Source organism: Conger conger, chromosome 4 (assembly GCF_963514075.1).
Source record: "Conger conger chromosome 4, fConCon1.1, whole genome shotgun sequence".
In the NCBI taxonomy this organism is placed as follows: domain Eukaryota; kingdom Metazoa; phylum Chordata; class Actinopteri; order Anguilliformes; family Congridae; genus Conger; species Conger conger.
Window position 1 is genome coordinate 44,722,469 of NC_083763.1, and position 20,216 is coordinate 44,742,684.

The following is a 20,216-nucleotide window of genomic DNA, read 5'->3' on the forward strand; positions in this document are numbered from 1 at the left end:
GTTCTCTGGCTGAAGAGGCTATTGATAAAAACACTACCCATATTGTACAACCAAAAATGTTTCAGTAATCTTAGGAAAGTGAGCATTTTGATAGCTATGCCTTTGGGGGTCAGATGGAGTATTTTGAGCTGCAGTTGGGTGATTGTATGGGAACTGTAAGAGCTCTCTGTATTCACATGCAGTGTTCTTTCTGAAGGCACTAGCAGTTACCTAAAGATGGATATATTATCTCACCTGTTATTTAGTTTTGGAGAGAGATTCTAAGTGGACATTTATTTTGAAGCTGTTGTGCCAGACCTACTCATGAATACTTTTTTTAGTTAAGAACGGTTCGTTTTTTTGTTGCGTTATTTTGCACAAACAGGTTTTCACAGCATCTTTAGTAAATAAAAGGCTTAAACAATAATGAATATGTTTATCATTTTGAGTGACAAAAAGCTTCAATTTAATGTGATTAATGAGCATGGTCACAAATAGGAAAGCATGAATGTTGTACTGAGGATACAAATGGTATATTTTTTAAGTTCCTCTAAACTAAGTATTTAAATATTTTATCTGAAATACAGTTTAGTTCTTCAATAAGAACTTTTATTTTAATTATAATAAATATTGACAATGGAAATCTATACCTATATCCATTTTCCCTTCTGTAAGATGTTTAATTGTCAATGGAAATTCATATCCAGGTGAACATAAGCTGAATCATCTTTACCTATAAAGAACAGTTCTGAATGAATCAACGTTAAATTGCATGTCATTGGCAATAATTAAATCGCTATGATTATTCAGTATGTGAGGACTGTTAGACTGCTCAATGGATCACTTGCTGCTGACATGAAAACCTGGTCACCAAAAAAATAAATAATAATCAGTGCCCTACCTGTAAACTATGTATAAAACAAAGTGAGCACAAGTTGCTTATACTTGTTAATGTGGAGAATTCAGCCCCATAACCCCCCCCCCCCCAAACTATAAAGTGCAGCTGCATTACTGTATATTGTTGTATATGAGGACTAGACAGCTCAGTGTGCCACCCTAAAATATGGAACTCCATAACTGGTCAGGGGGCTCCGCCATGCCCCTGTCTGTACCCTCCTTACTTGTTTGGTCAGAGATGTTCTCATGGCTTAATTTCAACTCATATCATAGTGTGTTCATTCCCGCACTCCCTCCATGATCCAATGTTAATTTGGTGAAGAGATGAATACAATTCTGACTTTACCAGCAATGAATAAAATTCTGACTTTAACTGCAATCTGGTCTCTCCTGTCTCTGGATGTGCCCCCCCCCCCCATGTTTTTGCATGACATAGGCTGTCCATGCAATTATCACGCCAGCTGCTGACCAAGAAGCACATCACTAGCAACCTGCCTTCACCTCCATTGAGTTTATTGGATATGACATGGCCTCATAGTTTATACACAGCCCCTGAATATTTTTTGAAACATTCACAGTTCTATGACGAAAAAGTGTAAAAATATTGGATCGTAAGCTCTAATTAAAAGATCTGTGGGGAGTGGAAGGGAGTGGTGAGCAGGGGAGCTCTGGTTCGGGGGCCAGAAGCACCTGGGACCGGGTGGAACTTTGTCCAGATGGTTTTCCCAGGGTGGGGGCGGGGGGGATGGCAGCCGTCGAGTCTCACCGCGATGACGGCACGGTGTTCCCGTTTAGTGAAAACCTGGCGAAAAGAGAGAGGGAGTCAGGGCACGGAATCTAGGACCTCCGTGAAAGCATTCTGCATTCCTGTGGGGGTTTGTCATTGTCAATGAGGTGGCCTACTATACATAGTCTAACAGAGTTAAGATCAAATAGTTCACCTGGGACAATGAGTAATTCTGAGAAACATGTCCATGATTCATGGTTAGCTGATACACCCCCCCAAAATGTGCAATTCCACAATTCCACTGCATCAGCAGTAAATTAATACAATTTAGTTGGCTGAGATTTTCACTGAAATCTGGCCTCACAAAAAAATTGCATTTCATTAAGTTCTACGGATCACCTTTTCATTGATATTCAAACAATGAGCTCGATGCTACGGCTAGATCTCTAGCCCTTGTCTAATTCCTGGTTTTGTACTGTGCCTCTGGAAGCCCGTGTGGTCTGTCACTCACATGCGCACTCTCTCCATCATGTGTGTGACGAGGCGGTCGGAGATGCCCGGACAGGACTCCTCGGCAAGGCTGAACGCGTTCTCCAGCTCCTCGATGGCGCCCAAGCTGCCGCCACCAGCATGCCGCTTCTCCTTTAGCTAAACACAAGAGTCAACCAGACGTGAGTTCAAGGCAGCAAATGTTAGCGGCAAACTGTGTTTGCAGCAAACAGTTACTGTCGAACAATTTTAAATTAACATTCCATTTAGTTCCTCACCAACACCATTTCAATACAAATGGATATGACTTAGGTCTAACAATGCCAGCTAGCTGATTTGTTTCTTACTTGCGATATATTTTTAAAGGCTAGAACAAATATTACATTGATTAAAGTGTATTACAAAAGCTAAATGATTGTCAACTTTTGTTCTCTCGGCGTTTTCCCAAATCAGCAGCCATTTTTGTTCAATGCACACTACCTTTTCAAACTGTTAGCTAACGTTTGTGGCGAACAGAAAAAAGTTTGAATATGTTGGCTAACGTTTACCATCTTGAACACATGTCAGGACCACACCTTAGTCAGAGTTACAAAACAAAAACTGTTTCATGATCTGACCCACAGAACTGAAAGAAAGTGGGTCTGCTGTGGACAACAAATCTTTTGGATTGTTGTCGTCGACAGCAACCGGGAAGCTCAACCAGGAACGTTTTCTGGCATTTCCAATCCCACCTGATTTTGGAATTTTGGAATATACCGAGCAGCCCTAGATATAAATAAAGTTTTGCTTGCTTGCTTATGAAATCACTTCATCAAAGACTGGTCCAATTGGTGTGGACAGAATGCACTTATCAGTGCGACCAAGAGATCTGGCAAGTGACTGCTTTAGATGCTATCATTCAACACATGCTGCTGCAGAGCCCTTTGCTGACATCAGTATTGACCTCTCCCATGGTCTTTACCTCTCTGAAGATGGGTGTGACCAGCGATGAGAGACACTGAGATTTGGGTTGCCTCTTCACTGCCTCTGTCATCTGTAAAGAAAACAAGCAAAAAGCTCAATTTCCAGACTTGGTAGACCATTTTAACACACTTAGTATATACAGTCAGGTCCATAAATATTGGGACATCGACACAAGTCTCCTCTTTTTGGCTTTATACACCACCACAATGGCTTTCAGCTTTAATTTGAAGGTATTTACATCCAAATCAGGTGAACGGTGTAGGAATTACAACAGTTTCTATATGTGCCTCCCACTTTTTAAGGGACCAAAAGTAATGGGACAATTGGCTGCTCAGCTGTTCCTTGGCCAGGTGTGTGTTATTCCCTCTATCTCATTTACAAGGAGCAGATAAAAGGTCTAGAGTTCATTTCAAGTGTGCTATTTGCATTTGGAATCTCTTGCTGTCAACTCAATATGAGATCCAAAGAGCTGTCACTAGGCTGAAAAATCAAAACAAACCCATCAGAGAGATAGCAAAAACATTAGGTGTGGCCAAATCAACTGTTTGGAACATTCTTAAAAAGAAAGAACGCACCGGTGAGCTCAGCAACCGACCCGGAAAACAACTGTGGTGGATGAATTCACAACAGTTGGCCAGATCAAGAACACTCTCCAGGAGGTAGGTGTATGTGTGTCAAAGTCAACAATCAAGAGAAGACTTCACCAGAGTGAATACAGAGGGTTCACCACAAGATGTAAACCATTGGTGAGCCTCAAAAACAGGAAGACCAGATTAGAGTTTGCCAAACAACATCTAAAAAAGCCTGATTCTGGAACAACATCCTATGGACAGATGAGACAAAGATCAACTTGTACCAGCATGATGGGAAGAGAAGAGTATGGAGAAGGAAAGGAACTGCTCATGATCCAAAACATACCACCTCATCAGTGAAGCATGGTGGTGGGGTCATGGCGTGGGCATGTATGGCTGCCAATGGAACTGGTTCCCTTGTATTTATTGATGATTTATTGATGTGACTGCTGACAAAAGCAGCAGGATGAATTCTGAAGTGTTTTGGGCAATATTATCTGCTCATATTCAGCCAAATGCTTCAGAACTCATTGGACGGCGCTTCACAATGCAGATGGCCAATGACCCGAAGCATACTGCGAAAGCAACCAAAGAGTTTTTTAAGGCAAAGAAGTGGAATGTTATGCAATGGCCAAGTCAATCACCTGACCTGAATCCGATTGAACATGCATTTCACTTGCTGAAGACAAAACTGAAGGGAAAATGCCCCAAGAACAAGCAGGAACTGAAGACAGTTGCAGTAGAGGCCTGGCAGAGCATCACCAGGGATGAAACCCAGCGTCTGGTGATGTCTATGCATTCCAGACTTCAGGCTGTAATTGACTGCAAAGGATTTGCAACCAAGTATTAAAAAGTGAAAGTTTGATTTATGATTGTTAGTTTGTCCCATTACTTTTGGTCCCTTAAAAAGTACCCTCAAATTAAAGCTGAAAGTCTGCAGTTAAAGCACATCTTGTTCGTTTCATTTCAAATCCATTGTGGTGGTGTATAAAGCCAAAAAGATGAGAATTGTGTCGATGTCCCAATATTTATGGACCTGACTGTACATCATATTCTAGCATCAATAGAAAGCACTCTAGGTGAACTCGACAAGAAATTCAACCCAGCAATTTCTCCACAAAGATTTCCTGCTCTCTCAATCATATGAATAATGAATTAAGATGCCAAATGATAGGTGTGCCAATTCATAGACACATTTTATTTACTTAAATGTCCAGCTGCGTACCTTCGAGAGAAGAACCGTTTGTCTTCATCACACAAACCTGCCCTCACCTTTGACTCTGAATTGTTGAAGCTCCTCTGCAGTTTGTTCAGGGAGGTGGGCCGCACTGTGGGAAAGGTCCACATGGGGCACTGGTCCCTGTCGTCCCCATCACCATCCCTGCGTGGGACCACAATCGGTCAGAACCTCTCGCACGCAAAACTGAGCGTTATCAACAAATGCACAACTCAATGCCGCTGTGGAGGGAGAGGTTTAATAGTCAGCCGGATGAGGGAACGGGCAGTGAGGTGCGGGGGGCACGGCAGGGTGGGAAACAATGGGAGGGACGGCCATGTTTCTTTGTTTCAATAGACAGTGTGCACGTACATGTCGGAGTCGTCGGAGCTGGACTCCTCGCCGTGGCCCTCTGACTTCCAGCGGCGATATCTGTCGATGAGCTCTGCCAGGTAGGACGTCTTCTTGGTGTAGCGGGTGATGAACTTGTGCTTCAGCAGCTCCTTGGCTGTGGGTCTCTACGGGAGGAAAGCATCGTGCGAGGTGGAGAGCACCAAGGCACATGTTCCAGTTGGTCAGTTATGCTGTTTTCCTTAATGTTTCAGCGAAAATGTTTTGTTTTCATACATCTTATGAATATTAATATGGGCTGCAGCCAGTGACAATACCTGTGGCAAAAGATGTTCAGGTAACCTTGACCTGAATGTACATAAAATAGTTTGGCACTGAAATTCCCTTTATGAACGAGAGCCTCCGAGTACAGAAGCAGAGAAGAAAGGAATATGAGAGCTGACCATCTGGTCACCAGAGAATATCTGTGACTAAAAATGACCAGCTTACCTTGGGTCCTATATAAACTGGAAAAATGAATCAGAGGGCCATACTCACAAATCGAGGGTCCTTGTTGAGGCAGGCCTCCACAAACTCCTTGAAAGGCTTGCTGTAAGTGCCCTCGAGGGTGGGCGGATTGTTCTTAGGAATGAGGAAGAGGACCCTCATGGGATGCAGGTCCGAGTTGGGGGGCTCTCCCTTCGCCAGCTCGATGGCTGTGATTCCCAGGGACCAGATGTCTGCCTGTGGTAGAACACAATCTAAATAGCAATCTTCACGCTTGCTGTATTTTAAAGCAGGCAATAAAACTAAAACTAAATAAATAAAACACCCATTTTTCCACTGCGTAAATTCTTTTTATGCACTCAATGAGCATTTTCTCAGTGCTCAGAATAAATGCAATGTGCAAATATTCAGTGATATGTAAAAAGAGGCGATATCGTTCAATATCAATTAAAACATAACACACAGACCACAACTGAAACTAAAGCAAAATAAAAGGGCAAGAAGCAGAATTTATAGCAGGGAATGGTCAGATTACACCAGGCCTGCTCAAGGCAGTTTGTTTTATGGCAGAGATAACAGGCCCAAAATGTAATGCATCTGGGCAGGCCATTCCATAACCATGAATCAAGACTGGAATGAACAACTGAATGAGTCTAAAGTAGGTTATAGACCAAGCCGACCATGGCCGATTGTCAGGGTATAGGGTATAGTCTGCCAAGTGTATGTGTATTGTCGGCTGTGGTAGGAAACCTGCTTCAAGCAGCGCAGCCCTTCTGTTGTAATACTCTGTCTCTGGCAGACTCAGACCCACTACCGTAAACTCAACATGTTCCGAACACCAAGTTAGCTCAGCAATAGTTAGTTCTGAACAATGCAACTTTCATGATGAATAACTAAAAAAATACTTCCAGATCACCCTTGGTTTTTGTGTATCTGTAAAGATTTCATAAAAACTTTGATCCATTTCAGCATACAGTGACATGGTAATAGTGCTTCATTATGACATTGTGGTGGGGAAGCTGTTGCTAACGAAAGACTACGAACTGGGCAGGCTTATACAGCGGTGTTCGGACCATCGTGAGCTAACACGGTCTTCCGAACACAGGGACGTTGTGCAGTTATTTGTCATTTTCTCAATAAATATTGGTACACTTCACATCAATCAAAGTGGTTTAGAGTCTGAGATCATCAATAAGCAACTATAATCATAAACCACATTCCTCAGGGATGTTAATTTCTGGTGGAAGCGGCCTCTTCCCCATGTTCAGAGCCCGTGTGATGGGTTTTGTCTCACCTTGAAGTCGTATGCTGACTGCTTGATGACCTCCGGGGCCATCCAAAAGGGCGTGCCCACAAATGTGTTCCTCTTGATCTGAGTGTCCGTCAGCTGCCCGGCCACGCCGAAGTCGGCCAGTTTCACATCACCCTGCTCTGATAGGAGTACGTTGGCTGCTGCTCGGGGTGAGAGTGCGGAAAGAGAACCTCAGGACAAAAGCAGAGATTGGTACAGGCCTTCAAGGCTACAGCTTCACATATTTATTTTAAGTAACATACATACACTCGGCAAAATGATGGCTTTTAGTATCAGGATGGATATCACTCAATAAACAATTTGCAAGAAATTAACATTTTATTTTATTTACTGAGTTTGAATGTGCTTGGAGTAGCAAAAACACAGCAATGGGGTGTAAGTGTGTGAAATCAGGGGCTATAAAGGTGCAGTGGATTTGGCAATGCCAGACTCTGACCTTTGATGTCCCGGTGGATCTTCCTTTCAGAGTGCAGGTAGTCCAGCCCCTTCAGGATCTCCCTCAGGATCGTGGCGATATACGTCTCCTCCAGAGGCCCCGGCTTCAGCTGGGGGAACAGATGGAAAGAGTCACTGGCAGCTTGAGCGGTGTGATACCAAACTCTGCCCCCGTACAGGGGGTGAGAACGAGTGCTTACCAGGTCCAAGGCCGAGCCCCCTCCTAGATACTCCATGATGATCCATAGCTTGGTCCCCTGCAGGAACACACAGTGTTACTGTGAGGGCTTTGCCTGTGGCACAAGGAGGTACAGTTTAGCTTTACTCAGCTGAGGTCTGCTCAGGCTTACTCACTGAGCCCAACTCTGCTCAGGCTTACCGACTGAGCCAAGCTTTGCTCAGCCTTACGCCCTGAGCCAAGCTTTGCTCAGGCTTATTCACTGAGCCATTTCTAATACACATATGTACACTCAGTACAGGTGTTTGTTTTTGCCTAAATATCAGCAACCAATTCAGACCCAAGAAACCAGGTGAGGAGCATTAATTGATCAATTAACGCAGTTCCATACACAGTTAAGTGCTGAATAACAAAAGCCAGCACAACCTGCAGCTCTCCAGGAGTAAGAACCACTGATCTAGATCAGTGGTCACCAAACCTGTTTCTGGAGATCTACGATCCTATAAATGTTAACTCCAACTCTAACAGAGCATGCCTCATTCAAGAGCTTCAGATCTCATTGAGCTGCTAATTAGTAGAATCAGGTGTGCCAAATTAGGGTTGAAGTGAAAACCTTCAGGATGGTAGATCTCCAGGAACAGGGTTGGTGACCCCTGCTCTAGATCCTATCAAATAAACCTCCGGTGCTTCTAGAATGTTCTGGAGGTCAGCTGTAGACTGCAGGTGGGGCGGTGGAAGCACCTTGAGGAAGGAGCCGAAGTACTTGGTGACGAAGGGGCTGTCGCACTGGCTCAGCACGGTGATCTCCTGCTGGATGTCCTCGATCTCGTCCTCCGCCTCCTCCAGGTCGATGATCTTGATGGCCACCACCTCCTTGGTGCGGTTGTTGATGCCCTTGTACACCTCCCCGAAGGAGCCCTTCCCAATGCGTTCCAGCTTGGTGAAGTACTCCTCTGGGTCCAGGCGAGAGTTCTGCATAGAAGCGCACATGCGTCAAACACACAAAATGAGAGCGTATGCTTAAACCAAAGGCAACATTATCAGTAGGGTGTCAAACAGGTGTGTGCAGGGGTGCCATTTCAGGATTTTGAGGCAATTTCTGCACTTAATTATTTAATTAGCTCAATCATACTGCAGCTTGGTTATTTGTCTAAGCACCAGCTACAGTCATAGACTGCAGGTGTATCCAAAAGATCCAGTACAGGAGTGAACTAGCGTAATCTAAAGAGCTGTCAGAAAACTCAAATAAAAATAAATGGTTAGAACAAAAACCAGCACGCAGACCGGCCCTGCAGGACCGGAGTTGTGCACCCCTGGTGTAGAAGCTTTCTGAACATGAAGGCCTGAAGGGCAAGTAAATACTGAATCAGTGTGATTGCGTGTTATTGATCCATCCACTGCTAGAAGCTTAGAAAAGTTGGAAGGTCATCTAGATATGTTACTTGCCACGCAATGTATCCAAAACACACCTCTCTGACATGGCTATTTCGCTACTACACTGAGAGTGGGTGTTCATCACAAACCAAAAAAAAAAAAAAAACATTACTTTGTAAAAAAATTGTGTTTTTGTCGTATTACCAGTGCATAGACCAGTTTACCATAAAAAAATGTTTTAGGTGAAGTTCCCCTTTAATCTCTCAGAATCATTAAGAGCAAATATTTTGACAGTCAGAGGAACTCATGAGCTGCACTAGGAATGAACATTTGTGGCTGCCATTGTGATAAACAGACTACAATTACACTATTCAAAGATGCACACCAATGTCAGTTTTGTAGCAAGGTGTACTTGAACCAAATCAAAATTAAATACTCATGTAAAAGTATTTAACAGCTACAGACAAAAATCCAAAGAAAAACAGCAGCCTACACAATACGTTACTTTAGACTGACTACGAAATCTGTTATTCAAAAAAGAGTGTTGAAGGCAAATGATGAGCAGGATCTCAAAGTGCTATGGTACAAATGGAGGAGGAAGCAATCCTCAGGATGCCACATTTCCTCAATACCACCTTTGCCAAGTGACTAATTGCCAGTGCCGATGACAAACCTGATATTCTGTGAGAACAAGTCTTCCACGGCAACCTGCAGTTACCAGGCAACCGGGCATATACCGTCACTGTGGACTTTGCATCTCTTTTGCGACTTGGGGTTAAATTAAGCCTTGTCCTAATTATGTCCTTATCATTTACTTTTTATCTCAATATACAGTTATATTTTTATATCACAAGACAATTTATTTAACTGAAAATCTGAATCAATGGTATGAAGAAACAGTACCTTTACAAAATCAGGTACTTTAGTTTCAAAAACTAAAGAAATCCTTGCGTTATAAGGCCGAGACACACAATATACTGATATTCAGTCTTTCAGACAATAATAGACATGCAGTTAAACATTGCCATAATGTCTGACTGCTTTAGAAACCCCCTGAGCAGTGTATATTTTCAAAGTCACTCAATTACTGATCGCTCCAGGTGGTCAGCATGACGCAAAAGAGCGCACGAGCACAAGCGTGAGCAGCATCGTCAGCAGGCTGCTCTTTGTCACTGTGGGGACGCGTCTGTGCGACAGCCAATGATCTACAGCTTGGCTCCGCGGCTGTCGTTTTACTGCCGTCATCCTCAGCCTCCAGGCGCAGTCAGACCGTATGTCAGTCCAGCTCACCTGCAGCGAAGCGAAGACCGCCCATCCCTCATTAAAAAGAACTCTATTTTAGGACCGATGTCCTGCGTGTCCGTCCTCATTGGCTAAACCTGACAATCGAGATATGCTGCTAAATATAGGTTTATGGCCCTTTAGATTGTCGCCGTTTATGTAACTGTGCCGGCTCGATGCGGAGGGTGAAGAGAGACGCTGCGGTCCTCGCCGAGAAGCTGAATCACAGAGCTTCACGGGGAAGGAGTGAGTCAGCGGTACACGCCGTCCGGGTAGCGGGACTGATTAGCATCGGCGGCATCGCCGCACGCAGACAAAAGGAGAAGCTCTGCGGAGGGTAGCACATTTCTCCCACGCAGAAGTGACGATACCGGCGAATGTATACACCTCTTGTCTCATGATAACTCCACAGCAGGTCCACAGAGAATAACACTTTGTATTATAACTAAGTGTGTGGGCGATGCAAGGGTGGTTAAGGGCGGGTCACCGACAGCCTTGCGAAACGGGGCGATGTTTACGACGTGCTGCGTATGAGATGTGGCCTACAAATTCATGACCGCTGTCCAAATTCAATACAAGCCTACATTTCCAAGAAAGCAACATAATGCAGCCTAAAGCTTAAGTTGAAACGGAAATTTCATGGCACCCGTGGACGTTATATAGGATGTGTGTGTTTTAGGCTATTTAAATAACTTGTAATAATGTCGGTCTATTACACAAGTCACTGATAAATAGCCAACACAGCACCTGGATTTACAAACTGATAATGAATACAAAAACCAAAAGCATCAAATGGCGTCTTGAGCCTAATTTGTGTCATTGTGCTTTTGCAGTGCTTGCAAGCACAGCAGAATTTGGATAGCTAAATCCACAGTGTTGCAATATGTATACTTAGCTCTAGCAATATGTACAGTTTGCATAAATTCTGCTATTTACAGATCTAACTTGCATACTACTTTTAGATTGTGTGTTTCCGGTAAAAACAAACAAAAAAAAAAAAACACTTTGGGATAGCCTACAGTGTTTGCTTTCTGCAACCTATTAATTAAGATTAAATTAATGAATTGCCTATTTTTTGTTGTTCATATCCACCACTGTTCACTGTGATCACAAAGTGCCAATAATGTAATGTAATGAAAGTCCACCACCACCACACCAATCAGCGGTTCACCAACTCCAACTGCCAATTGACACTTAAAGCATCACTGGTGAACAATCTGTTGTGAATGAGATATTTAAAACACTTGCTGGGCTGAAGCAAGCATGAAAACCAACTGTCATGAGATTGTGCAAAACTATATGGTACTACCACTGAAGACAACATGCCAAACTTGGACAGTGAGGAGAGGTAGGCTACTGTGTGGCAAGCCAAAGGCTTATAGACAGCTCTTTAGTGGAATAAATGTTGTGAGTATTGTCAATATTCCATGAATCTGAACAGGCTTCTGATGACACGCTCACATTATGCATTAACTGAACATCGCGTGACCGAATTGCCAAAAAGAGTAAGCCTTTGTCAAGGTCTTGTACATTCTATAGCCTACAACCATGGGCGTGTGAAATCATGTGCCAAAATAATACAGATTATGTAATGAAATTAAGCTACACAAGTACAACCAAAATACATTGATGTCCAAAGAATATTACCAGAGACGCTACATATACACTCACTGGCCACTTTATTAGACTAATTTTTTTTACTTCTACTGCTGTAGCCTATCCACTTAGTTATGATGCGTTGTGTGTTCAGAGATGCTCTTCTGCATACCACTGTTGTAATGTGTGGTTATTTGTGTTCCTGTCACCTTCCTGTCAGCTTTGACCATTCTGACCATTATCCTCTGATGTCTCTCATTAACAAGGCATTTCTGTCTACAGAACTGCTGCTCACTGGATATTTTTGCACTATTCTTTGCAGAATCTAGAGACTGCTGTGTGTGAAAATCCCAGGAGACCAGCAGTCTCTGAGATACTCAAACCACCCTGTCTGCCACCAACAATCATTCCACGGTTAAAGTCACTTAGATCACATTTTTTCCCCCATTCTGATGGTTGATGTGAACATTAACTTAAGCTCTTGACCCGTATCTACACGATTGTATGCATTGCACTGCTGCCACACAATTGGCTGATTAGATAATCGCATGAATAAGTAAGTGCAATGAAGTACAAATGTACCTAATAAAGTGCTTGAGAGTATATACCAATCTATTTGATGGATTCTAAACATCTTCCAAGCTGGCATGCTGTAGCCTAGTTTCATTTACTGCTCAGCAATGACAGTACGTCAACTTTCTAAGAGACGCTATTCTTTGTAAATTAAGTTGATGCAGTTTTATTCACAGATTTAGAGATGTTTTACAAGCAAATGTTATGTTTCAAGTGAATTATAACCGCTCAAATCCATTACCGACAATATCATTTCTAAATCGATGCATTAAAGACAAACTGAAATCAAAATTCACTTTTTCCGCGAAATAGTTAATTCTTCAATACCATATGAACACGTCTTAAAATATATATTCCCAAGAAAGTATAAAATTGTAGCTAATACAAATACTGTGACAAAATTCTTTTCGATCCACTTCCTGGAAACCAAGATTTTACAAGACTTTTCATCATTGTGTACCAGAGGGTGTGCCTGTCAATAAAATGTACATTTTCCATTGCCACGCATCCTCATTTGATGTCCCCCAACTCATTTGACGTCAGCCAAGTTTCAATTTTACAATATTTTATGAATGGTGCACAGTTCAATCCAACTTAAGATTCCACACACTTTAACATCATGGGCCAAAGTTCAGGAGATACGCCACCCACCCTATCTGTAGTCTACACGGCCCTTTCACAGTAATTAAACTTTTATACCCATTTAAATGAGCATGCCGGGCAGTAAAAGGAAGGAGAGGATATTTAAGGGCAGATTTATTTTGTCTCCACTTGTCCTCCCAGTGTGAAGAGCAGATGTTGTTCCATACTGCACTTCCCTGACAGACTCGCCTCTTTTGTGTTCATGACCATTCAATTTTTGGTTACTGAGGCAATGCATCAGGAAAACAAATCACTGTGCTTCTTGAATGGTGTGTGTGGCCAACATTGACAGGTATACTGTCCCCACCCACCTACAACAAGCCCTGCTGACAAGTGTGAAAGTAGAACACCTTAACAGCTTTGAGTCATTGTGGAGATTTATTTTGACACCAGTATTACAAAGTCATATTTAACACTCCAAAAAAGTAGGTGTATCCTTCCCACAAAAACTCAAGTCCACGCACTGTAAAAAAAAGTCCCAGTTTTAAATGCAAACTCACAAGCTTTAAACAAATGAGATTAGAAATAGCAACAATTGAGTTCAAAAAATGCTGCGATGTTTACATATTTACAAGATGTGGAATGGCTTTTCAGTATCCATCCCTGACCACAACCCCAAAGTTTGTTTTGGGGTTGACTGCATATCAACCTTTGAGAATTGCATAATTTCAGAATCGAGGTTAGCTTGGCAGGACCGAGAAGCATCCATCAAGCAGAATTTATTACCCACAGTATCAAACCATTTTAAATTATTGACGAAGGTGTATTAAACAGATGCTTGCCAATGGCCACTCCAGTAAATGCACTGACTGGCTGTCCTCATTATCTTTCAGGACTGCACTTACATTAGTGTCTAAAAAGTAATAACAATTCTCACTTAATTTCAATAATATCACCAGTCTTCCTTGAAGTCACTTGAGTCAAAAGAAGGCCATGTGACCCGGATGACAAATCCAAATAAATAGTAGGTCACAATGGAAAAAATGGCATCAGTCCAACGTATTTCAGTTACTGCATGTTTATACTGATCAATTGAAGATGTCTTAATTAGTCGAGGAAATGCATCAATGATGCCTCAGTGACCAACCCCGAACTAAGAACATCAGACTAAACTAAGTTGCTGCCATTTCGTCAAACTTAATGCACCAACTCAAATTACTTCCCAATGTAATCACCCAAAATAACTAGACAGTTATTCACCTAAAGCTTGTATTCATTTTTCATATTCATATCGCTAATGATTACTTTGATGACTAAACTTATTTGGAGACACGCCATGTCACAATTCACATATATTTGGATATAAATTATAGCATATCATCGACACAGAAATGTCGGAATAATGAGTGTCCAGCCCATCCCTTCCAGGTTACCATCCAAACTAGCTACAGCGTGTCCGTGCAAATGTGTCACTCGCTGACACTAGTATTAGTGTTATTGCATGTATTCTAGCAAGTATCGATATTTTATAGCTGTAAAAAGGTAGCAAGCCCACTGAATCACACGAGCAATCTACCTGTAGCTGGCAAGTCAAGTAGGTATCAAGCTAACCGTATAAATGAAAACAAATAGCTAGCTAGCAAGATAATTAACTAAATTGTATAACAGGTTCGACTGAACAAGCGCATCCCTTCTTTCACGTTTCTAAGGCAGCTAGTTAGCCAAGTCGTGACAGTAAGAGCCAATGCGCTCACCCAGCGCATTTGCAGAATTTGCTCCCCAGCCCCTCTTTTTTTGTGTCCCCCCCCCCTAAAAAAGGACCCCCCGGAATTACCTGGTTCCGCAAGTCCCGGAGGTGAGCCATAACGGCAGGCTTGTCAGGGCGAGGGAAGCCGTAGCCCTTTCCGCAAGGAAAGGGGGATTGTCTAATTTTTCTTCAGTGTTTTGTCCTGCTCGTTAGAGACCCTATAGCCTAGCTAGCTAGCAAGCTAGCTACACAAACAGCCTCCCTTTCTATCACTCCACCTTGTTTTCGAGCTCGATTCACCTACTTGAGAAGTGTACAGCTCCGCCAAAAGACTGCCTACGTATTGTGTGACTCCATGTATCAAAGCGGCAGCTGTCAATTGATTTTCAGCTTTGTGTATCAATTTTTAATTCTTATCTGGAGACTCGCTCCTCTTTTAATGCAAAGAAGGGACACGAATTGACACGCATGCGCGAGTCACTCCTACGAGGAATATTGCTTATGGGAATTGTATTTTTTGTACAGCCTTACCCAAACCAACTGCTTTGAAGAAATGTAAAGATAACTAGAATTACAGCGCTATATTTTTCTTTTTCATTAGTCGTTATACGTTTATTGACTTTAACAGTCAATATGATGATTTTTGTGATTCCAAATATTTTTTAATCAGAACATTTTAGCAGTTCAATGTATTGCATTTGTAAACCAATGTCAATGAGCTGCATCATATGTATAGACGACCCAAAATGAACACAGCAATGAGCCGGCTTACTCATGTTACGACAGCTGAATTTCTGGTATTGTTATTTATTTGATTCTTTCGTGCAGATCGTTTCTTGTCTTATATGGTCACTTAGCATGCCTTATCTTAGCACTATAATGAACACTCTGAGGTAAAAGTAATAATTATAAATAGAAATCATTACTTTCTTTTCTGCAGCCTTAATTTTGTAACATACTGCTTTTATCTTGCAGCAATAATGCATCATGTTAGTTATACTAATTGGCAAGAGCGAGATAAGAAGATTAAAACAGTGTTTTTACGTATAACATTGGTAGTCAAGACAGTGGTGTGTAGTCAGAGGGTGCAGGTAGTATTAACTGTGACAACATTCCTCTTGCTCACTCTTGGCCAGGGCTCCCTTGACAAAGAGAGTTCTATCTTAGCAGGACTCACCTTAAAATGAACGATTAAATAAGATTAACAAATGAAACGTGTCTTGCAGTATTAACTCGCATCTATCACGTGTGAGTTACTATTATCAAGTAGACATAAATACTCTATTTATTGTGTACTTAAGAAACCCTGTTTTTAATTGAACACTTTCAGTAACAAAGCAATACATCTCTGAATAAAACTTTACTAAAAAACAGGTATATGTACAAATGTATAATATAGAAACGAAGTAATCCATGTAGTTTTATAAACCAGTCACAAAGGGGTAAGATACACCAATAAATATGTCAAAAATGTCCATGATAACCACACTTTAAGCTTCAGGTGTGTATGATATATGATCATATATGTCTATTTACATTTAATAAATTGACGCAATATAATTACATATTTACTGGAAATAAGAATATGAACTCTAAATATAGAAATATTATCTTTGATTACTCAGCAGGCAAACCGCATTGAGGTGCTGTTGCAGAAGACAAGTTTCAGTTGGAAACATTGACACTGTTCAAACAGTAGATGGCAGCATTTCTTAACAAGAAACACCACACTTCTTTAAAAGGTTTTAAAGATTGTTTACTCCAAGTTATAAAAAAAGAATTCCTCTTTTGCTGCCAATCATATTGACCAAGACATTTAATTTTGGTCTCAGCTGACCATAGCACTCTCTTCTAGTCATAATTCCAATGAGGTTCGGCAAACTCCAGATACTTGGTTTTGTTTATTGTCCTCAGTAAGGGCTGTCTTTGTGTCACCCTTCCGAAGAGTTTGTGTTAGTATGCAATTCTTAAATTGTGATCCTTGGGTTCTTTATGGCCTTCCTCACCATCCATGCACACGTGTGCCCTCTTACAGGCAAGTTTTGAACCATTCCATATGTTATACATTTTTTATTATTGGCCTTACAGTGCTATGTGATATGTTTAACTGTTTATGTGATGGTCAATTACTGTCTCTTTTGAAAATACAGTTCTTTGGCTTTTCCCATGGTGATGGATGATAAAGGGATTTAGCATGTTTGTTAACTCATTTTAATACTCTAAGTTAAATGTTATTTCCAATTTTACCTTGTTTGATTTTATTTATAATAACTGTTCGGGATGCCAATAATTTTGTCATTTTGACATAATAAGATTACTGAATAAAAAACATTGAAACATGAAAGTAAATGTATTGAAATAAAAGTATATACAGTAGTTTCCTATGGCAATGTAACGCGGCTGCCCCCTGCTGTCAGAATCTTGCTAGTATTTCTTCCCGAGCGATGGCATTCTTGCTGCAGAAGCAGAACGCCAAATGAAACATGAAACCACTGTATATGTTTGAACATAACTAGTGGATTATTAGTTGTGTTGTTTATTATATGCAGCCTTTTTTTCTTCATTTTTTATCAAGGCAAGGGTGCCAATAAGTCTGGAGCCCACTGTATACTATAGCATCTATAAAGCACCCATAAAATGGTGCAAAAATAATACTTTGTCTAAGTATATGCTAAAGAAAATTCCAGGCTGTGTCTTCTACAGATGTACATTTCTTTACCAGAATGATTTTGCTGACACATGTAAAACACTTATGTAACTGCCTAAATTGTGTGGGGTATCCTGGTTTTTATTACCTTGATAGTGTCACACAATAAACACACGCATACTTTATCTGGCCTTACTGGTAAATACAAAACTTTAAAACTGAAAAAATACCAAGTTTACATTTTGAAAGTCAGTCATTTATGCAGGTTTATTTTTTCATCCTAATCTGTATAAACTCATAACTCCAAAATTTACATCCAACAGCCTCAGATAATTGCTGTATAAGTAAACTACCTAGAAATGAAAACATTCCAGTGAGAGCTAAAATGAAGCATATGTCTTTTAATTTCCTGTGAACTGCACAAGCAAGATCAGGCTAGGAAAACAAAGGGCTGGGAGGGGAGAAGAGGGCTGGAGGGAAGGGCATTCCCTGGGCAAGCCCAGACAAAAGGCTCCATTCCAGGGGAAGAGGCTGCTTATCCTTAGGGACAGAAAGGGTGTGGTGAAATCTTTCTTAGGAGGATGAGCTGTTGCCATGGGGATTCTGCAATCACACTACTCAGCAAAATAGTAGTCTATTCAAAAATATTCTCCCCTACTTGGGTGAATAACATGACTGTAAAATCCTGATGTTGGGAGTATTTTTCATACCTAGGATAGCTGTTTCTGGAAATGTTTTAGGTCTTGTTTGGAATGGCTGGAATAATGTTAAAATGTTAGAATGTGTGAAATGTATTTTAAGAAGATTATATCCGGATATTAATTTTCAGAAATTCATGAAGCATATTATTGCTTCCCTCCCAAGAGTGGTGCCCCTAGAAACATAAATAGCAGTGTTGAATAGTGGGTTTGAATACAGGTTCACAATAGTCATAATCCTTTTTGTGCCCAAGCCAAGGCACTCCCAAAGGGAGTTCCATCTGAGCTGGCCTGTTTTCCAGAAAAACTTTTTTCAGGGTAGTTGTACTGTCATGTACTCCCATTACATGAAATATAGAGTGAAATTGTAAGAATCTCCATGTAGTGTCAACAACAACAAAGAACATTAATGTGTCTCTTGGCACAGGAATCAACCAGTTTGAGTTGATATGCAACCTTTGTCACCTATTCATAATTTATGCTCACCTTTTGTGCAAATAATTACGCAGAATTTTCTGTTGTTTACCTCAACACAAAAGCTTGCCTCAATGTTACTCTGTGGCTGAATGTGTAACAGTAGCGCATATGTTTCTCCTGTGGAGTGAGATCGGGTAAATTGGCTAATCGTTTTCACACCGTAAAAAGAGCTATGGACACAATGCTCAACTTTCATATATGCTTCTTATTTACTAAGTCAGGGCTCCTCTATCATTCTGTGTTGGAATTACGCAATAAAAAACAAATGCTTAGAGCTATTAGAGCTTAGAGCTAACAAAGTCCTAGAGCTATTTAAGTATCAGAAGTTCCCTTCTAAGACAAGTGTACTGTGATGAGCTAAAATGGGCCACCTGTTCAACTAAAATGGACCAGTGACACTGGATTCTTTTAGTTGAACAAGGCATCATAGCAATAACTTGTTTTTTAAAAAATGTATCTGTGTGTGGGGCTGTGTGGATGCATGCCTGTTGATACACACGTCTGATTTGTGTGTGTGAATAATGTGGTGGTGGTGGATGTGTGCTGGTATCTAACAATTGTAAATATTGAAGTAACATTAAAACACAACAGCAATTACTTGAAAACGCAGAAATGACATTCAGAAACTGAACTCCTTGTTTGAACACGTGTGTGTATATGCATGTATGTGGGTGTATACATGTGATGGTCAGGCACCAGAACACTGAACCCAAGAGCGAGACCACAGAAGTTAATGTCAAAGTCTTTAACTTCAGAGGAGAACAGGCAGGGGTCGAGAACCAGCAAACAGATATAATGTAGGTTAGGCAGTTCGTTCAGGCAATGGTCGGGTATCCGGGAAAACTGAAACAGAGATAATCCAGAGAGTGGACGTGGTCACAGTCGAAGGGTCAAAAACATAAAGGCAGTCCAAACAGAAACAAAATCCAAAAAACCAAAGGAAGTCCAAAAGCTATGGGTCAAAAGAGAACAGATGGGAAATCCAAAAAGCAGTAGTCGAAAGCATGACAATCTGGCTACAAATTACACAAACAGAGGGGTTTATATACACAGGTAACGAGAGGGAATGAAAATCAGGAAGTGGGACAGGTGAAACGAACAACAGACAGACTACGGTGTGCACAGAGGGTAAAAATAAGCAAAAATGCTATAGACAAAACAGATAACAGAAAACTGATGTATATGTGGGTGTATGCATACTGCATACTGTGTGTGAGTTTGTTTGTGTGTGTGTGTGTGTGTGTGTCTGTCTGTACATGTATTTATGAAGGTGTTTTGTCTATACAATACAACCAGACTTCAATATTTTCAATAATATTTGAATAGGCTTCAATAAGAAGAACTATCAAAAGGAACTATCTGCTGAAAGTCAATGCAGAAGGTGGCCCATTTTAACTGAAACTACTGGTTCATTTTATCTAACATTTTCAGCTAAAATGGGCCAGTAACTAAAAATGCATTTAATAAAAAAAATTTAGTTTATTTTGCAAAGTACAGCTATTTTTCTGTGATTGACTATTAAATCTTAAAGCACCAAAACTCCTCAACTTTATCTTCCCCATTTTTAATTGATGGCCCAATTTACCTGATGACCAGGGTAAACTGGGCCTCTTTTCACCACTTTTGGTCAATGAGA

At 41.1% G+C, this 20,216-nt stretch overlaps 1 protein-coding gene across 1 annotated transcript; it reads right to left on the minus strand.

Moving 5' to 3' along the window:
* Window positions 1–1,368: 1,368 nt before the first annotated feature.
* Window positions 1,369–15,232, minus strand: stk25a (serine/threonine kinase 25a). The gene is made up of 11 exons (XM_061238712.1): window positions 14,846–15,232; window positions 8,347–8,577; window positions 7,628–7,684; window positions 7,429–7,537; window positions 6,975–7,132; window positions 5,732–5,917; window positions 5,216–5,361; window positions 4,900–5,008; window positions 3,054–3,125; window positions 2,115–2,251; window positions 1,369–1,678 (listed from the first exon to the last, which is right to left on the minus strand). Exons 1-11 carry the CDS (start codon window positions 14,873–14,875, stop codon window positions 1,639–1,641), a joined length of 1,275 nt encoding a protein of 424 aa, XP_061094696.1. The 5' UTR covers window positions 14,876–15,232; the 3' UTR covers window positions 1,369–1,638.
* Between the last annotated feature and the right edge of the window lie 4,984 nt (window positions 15,233–20,216).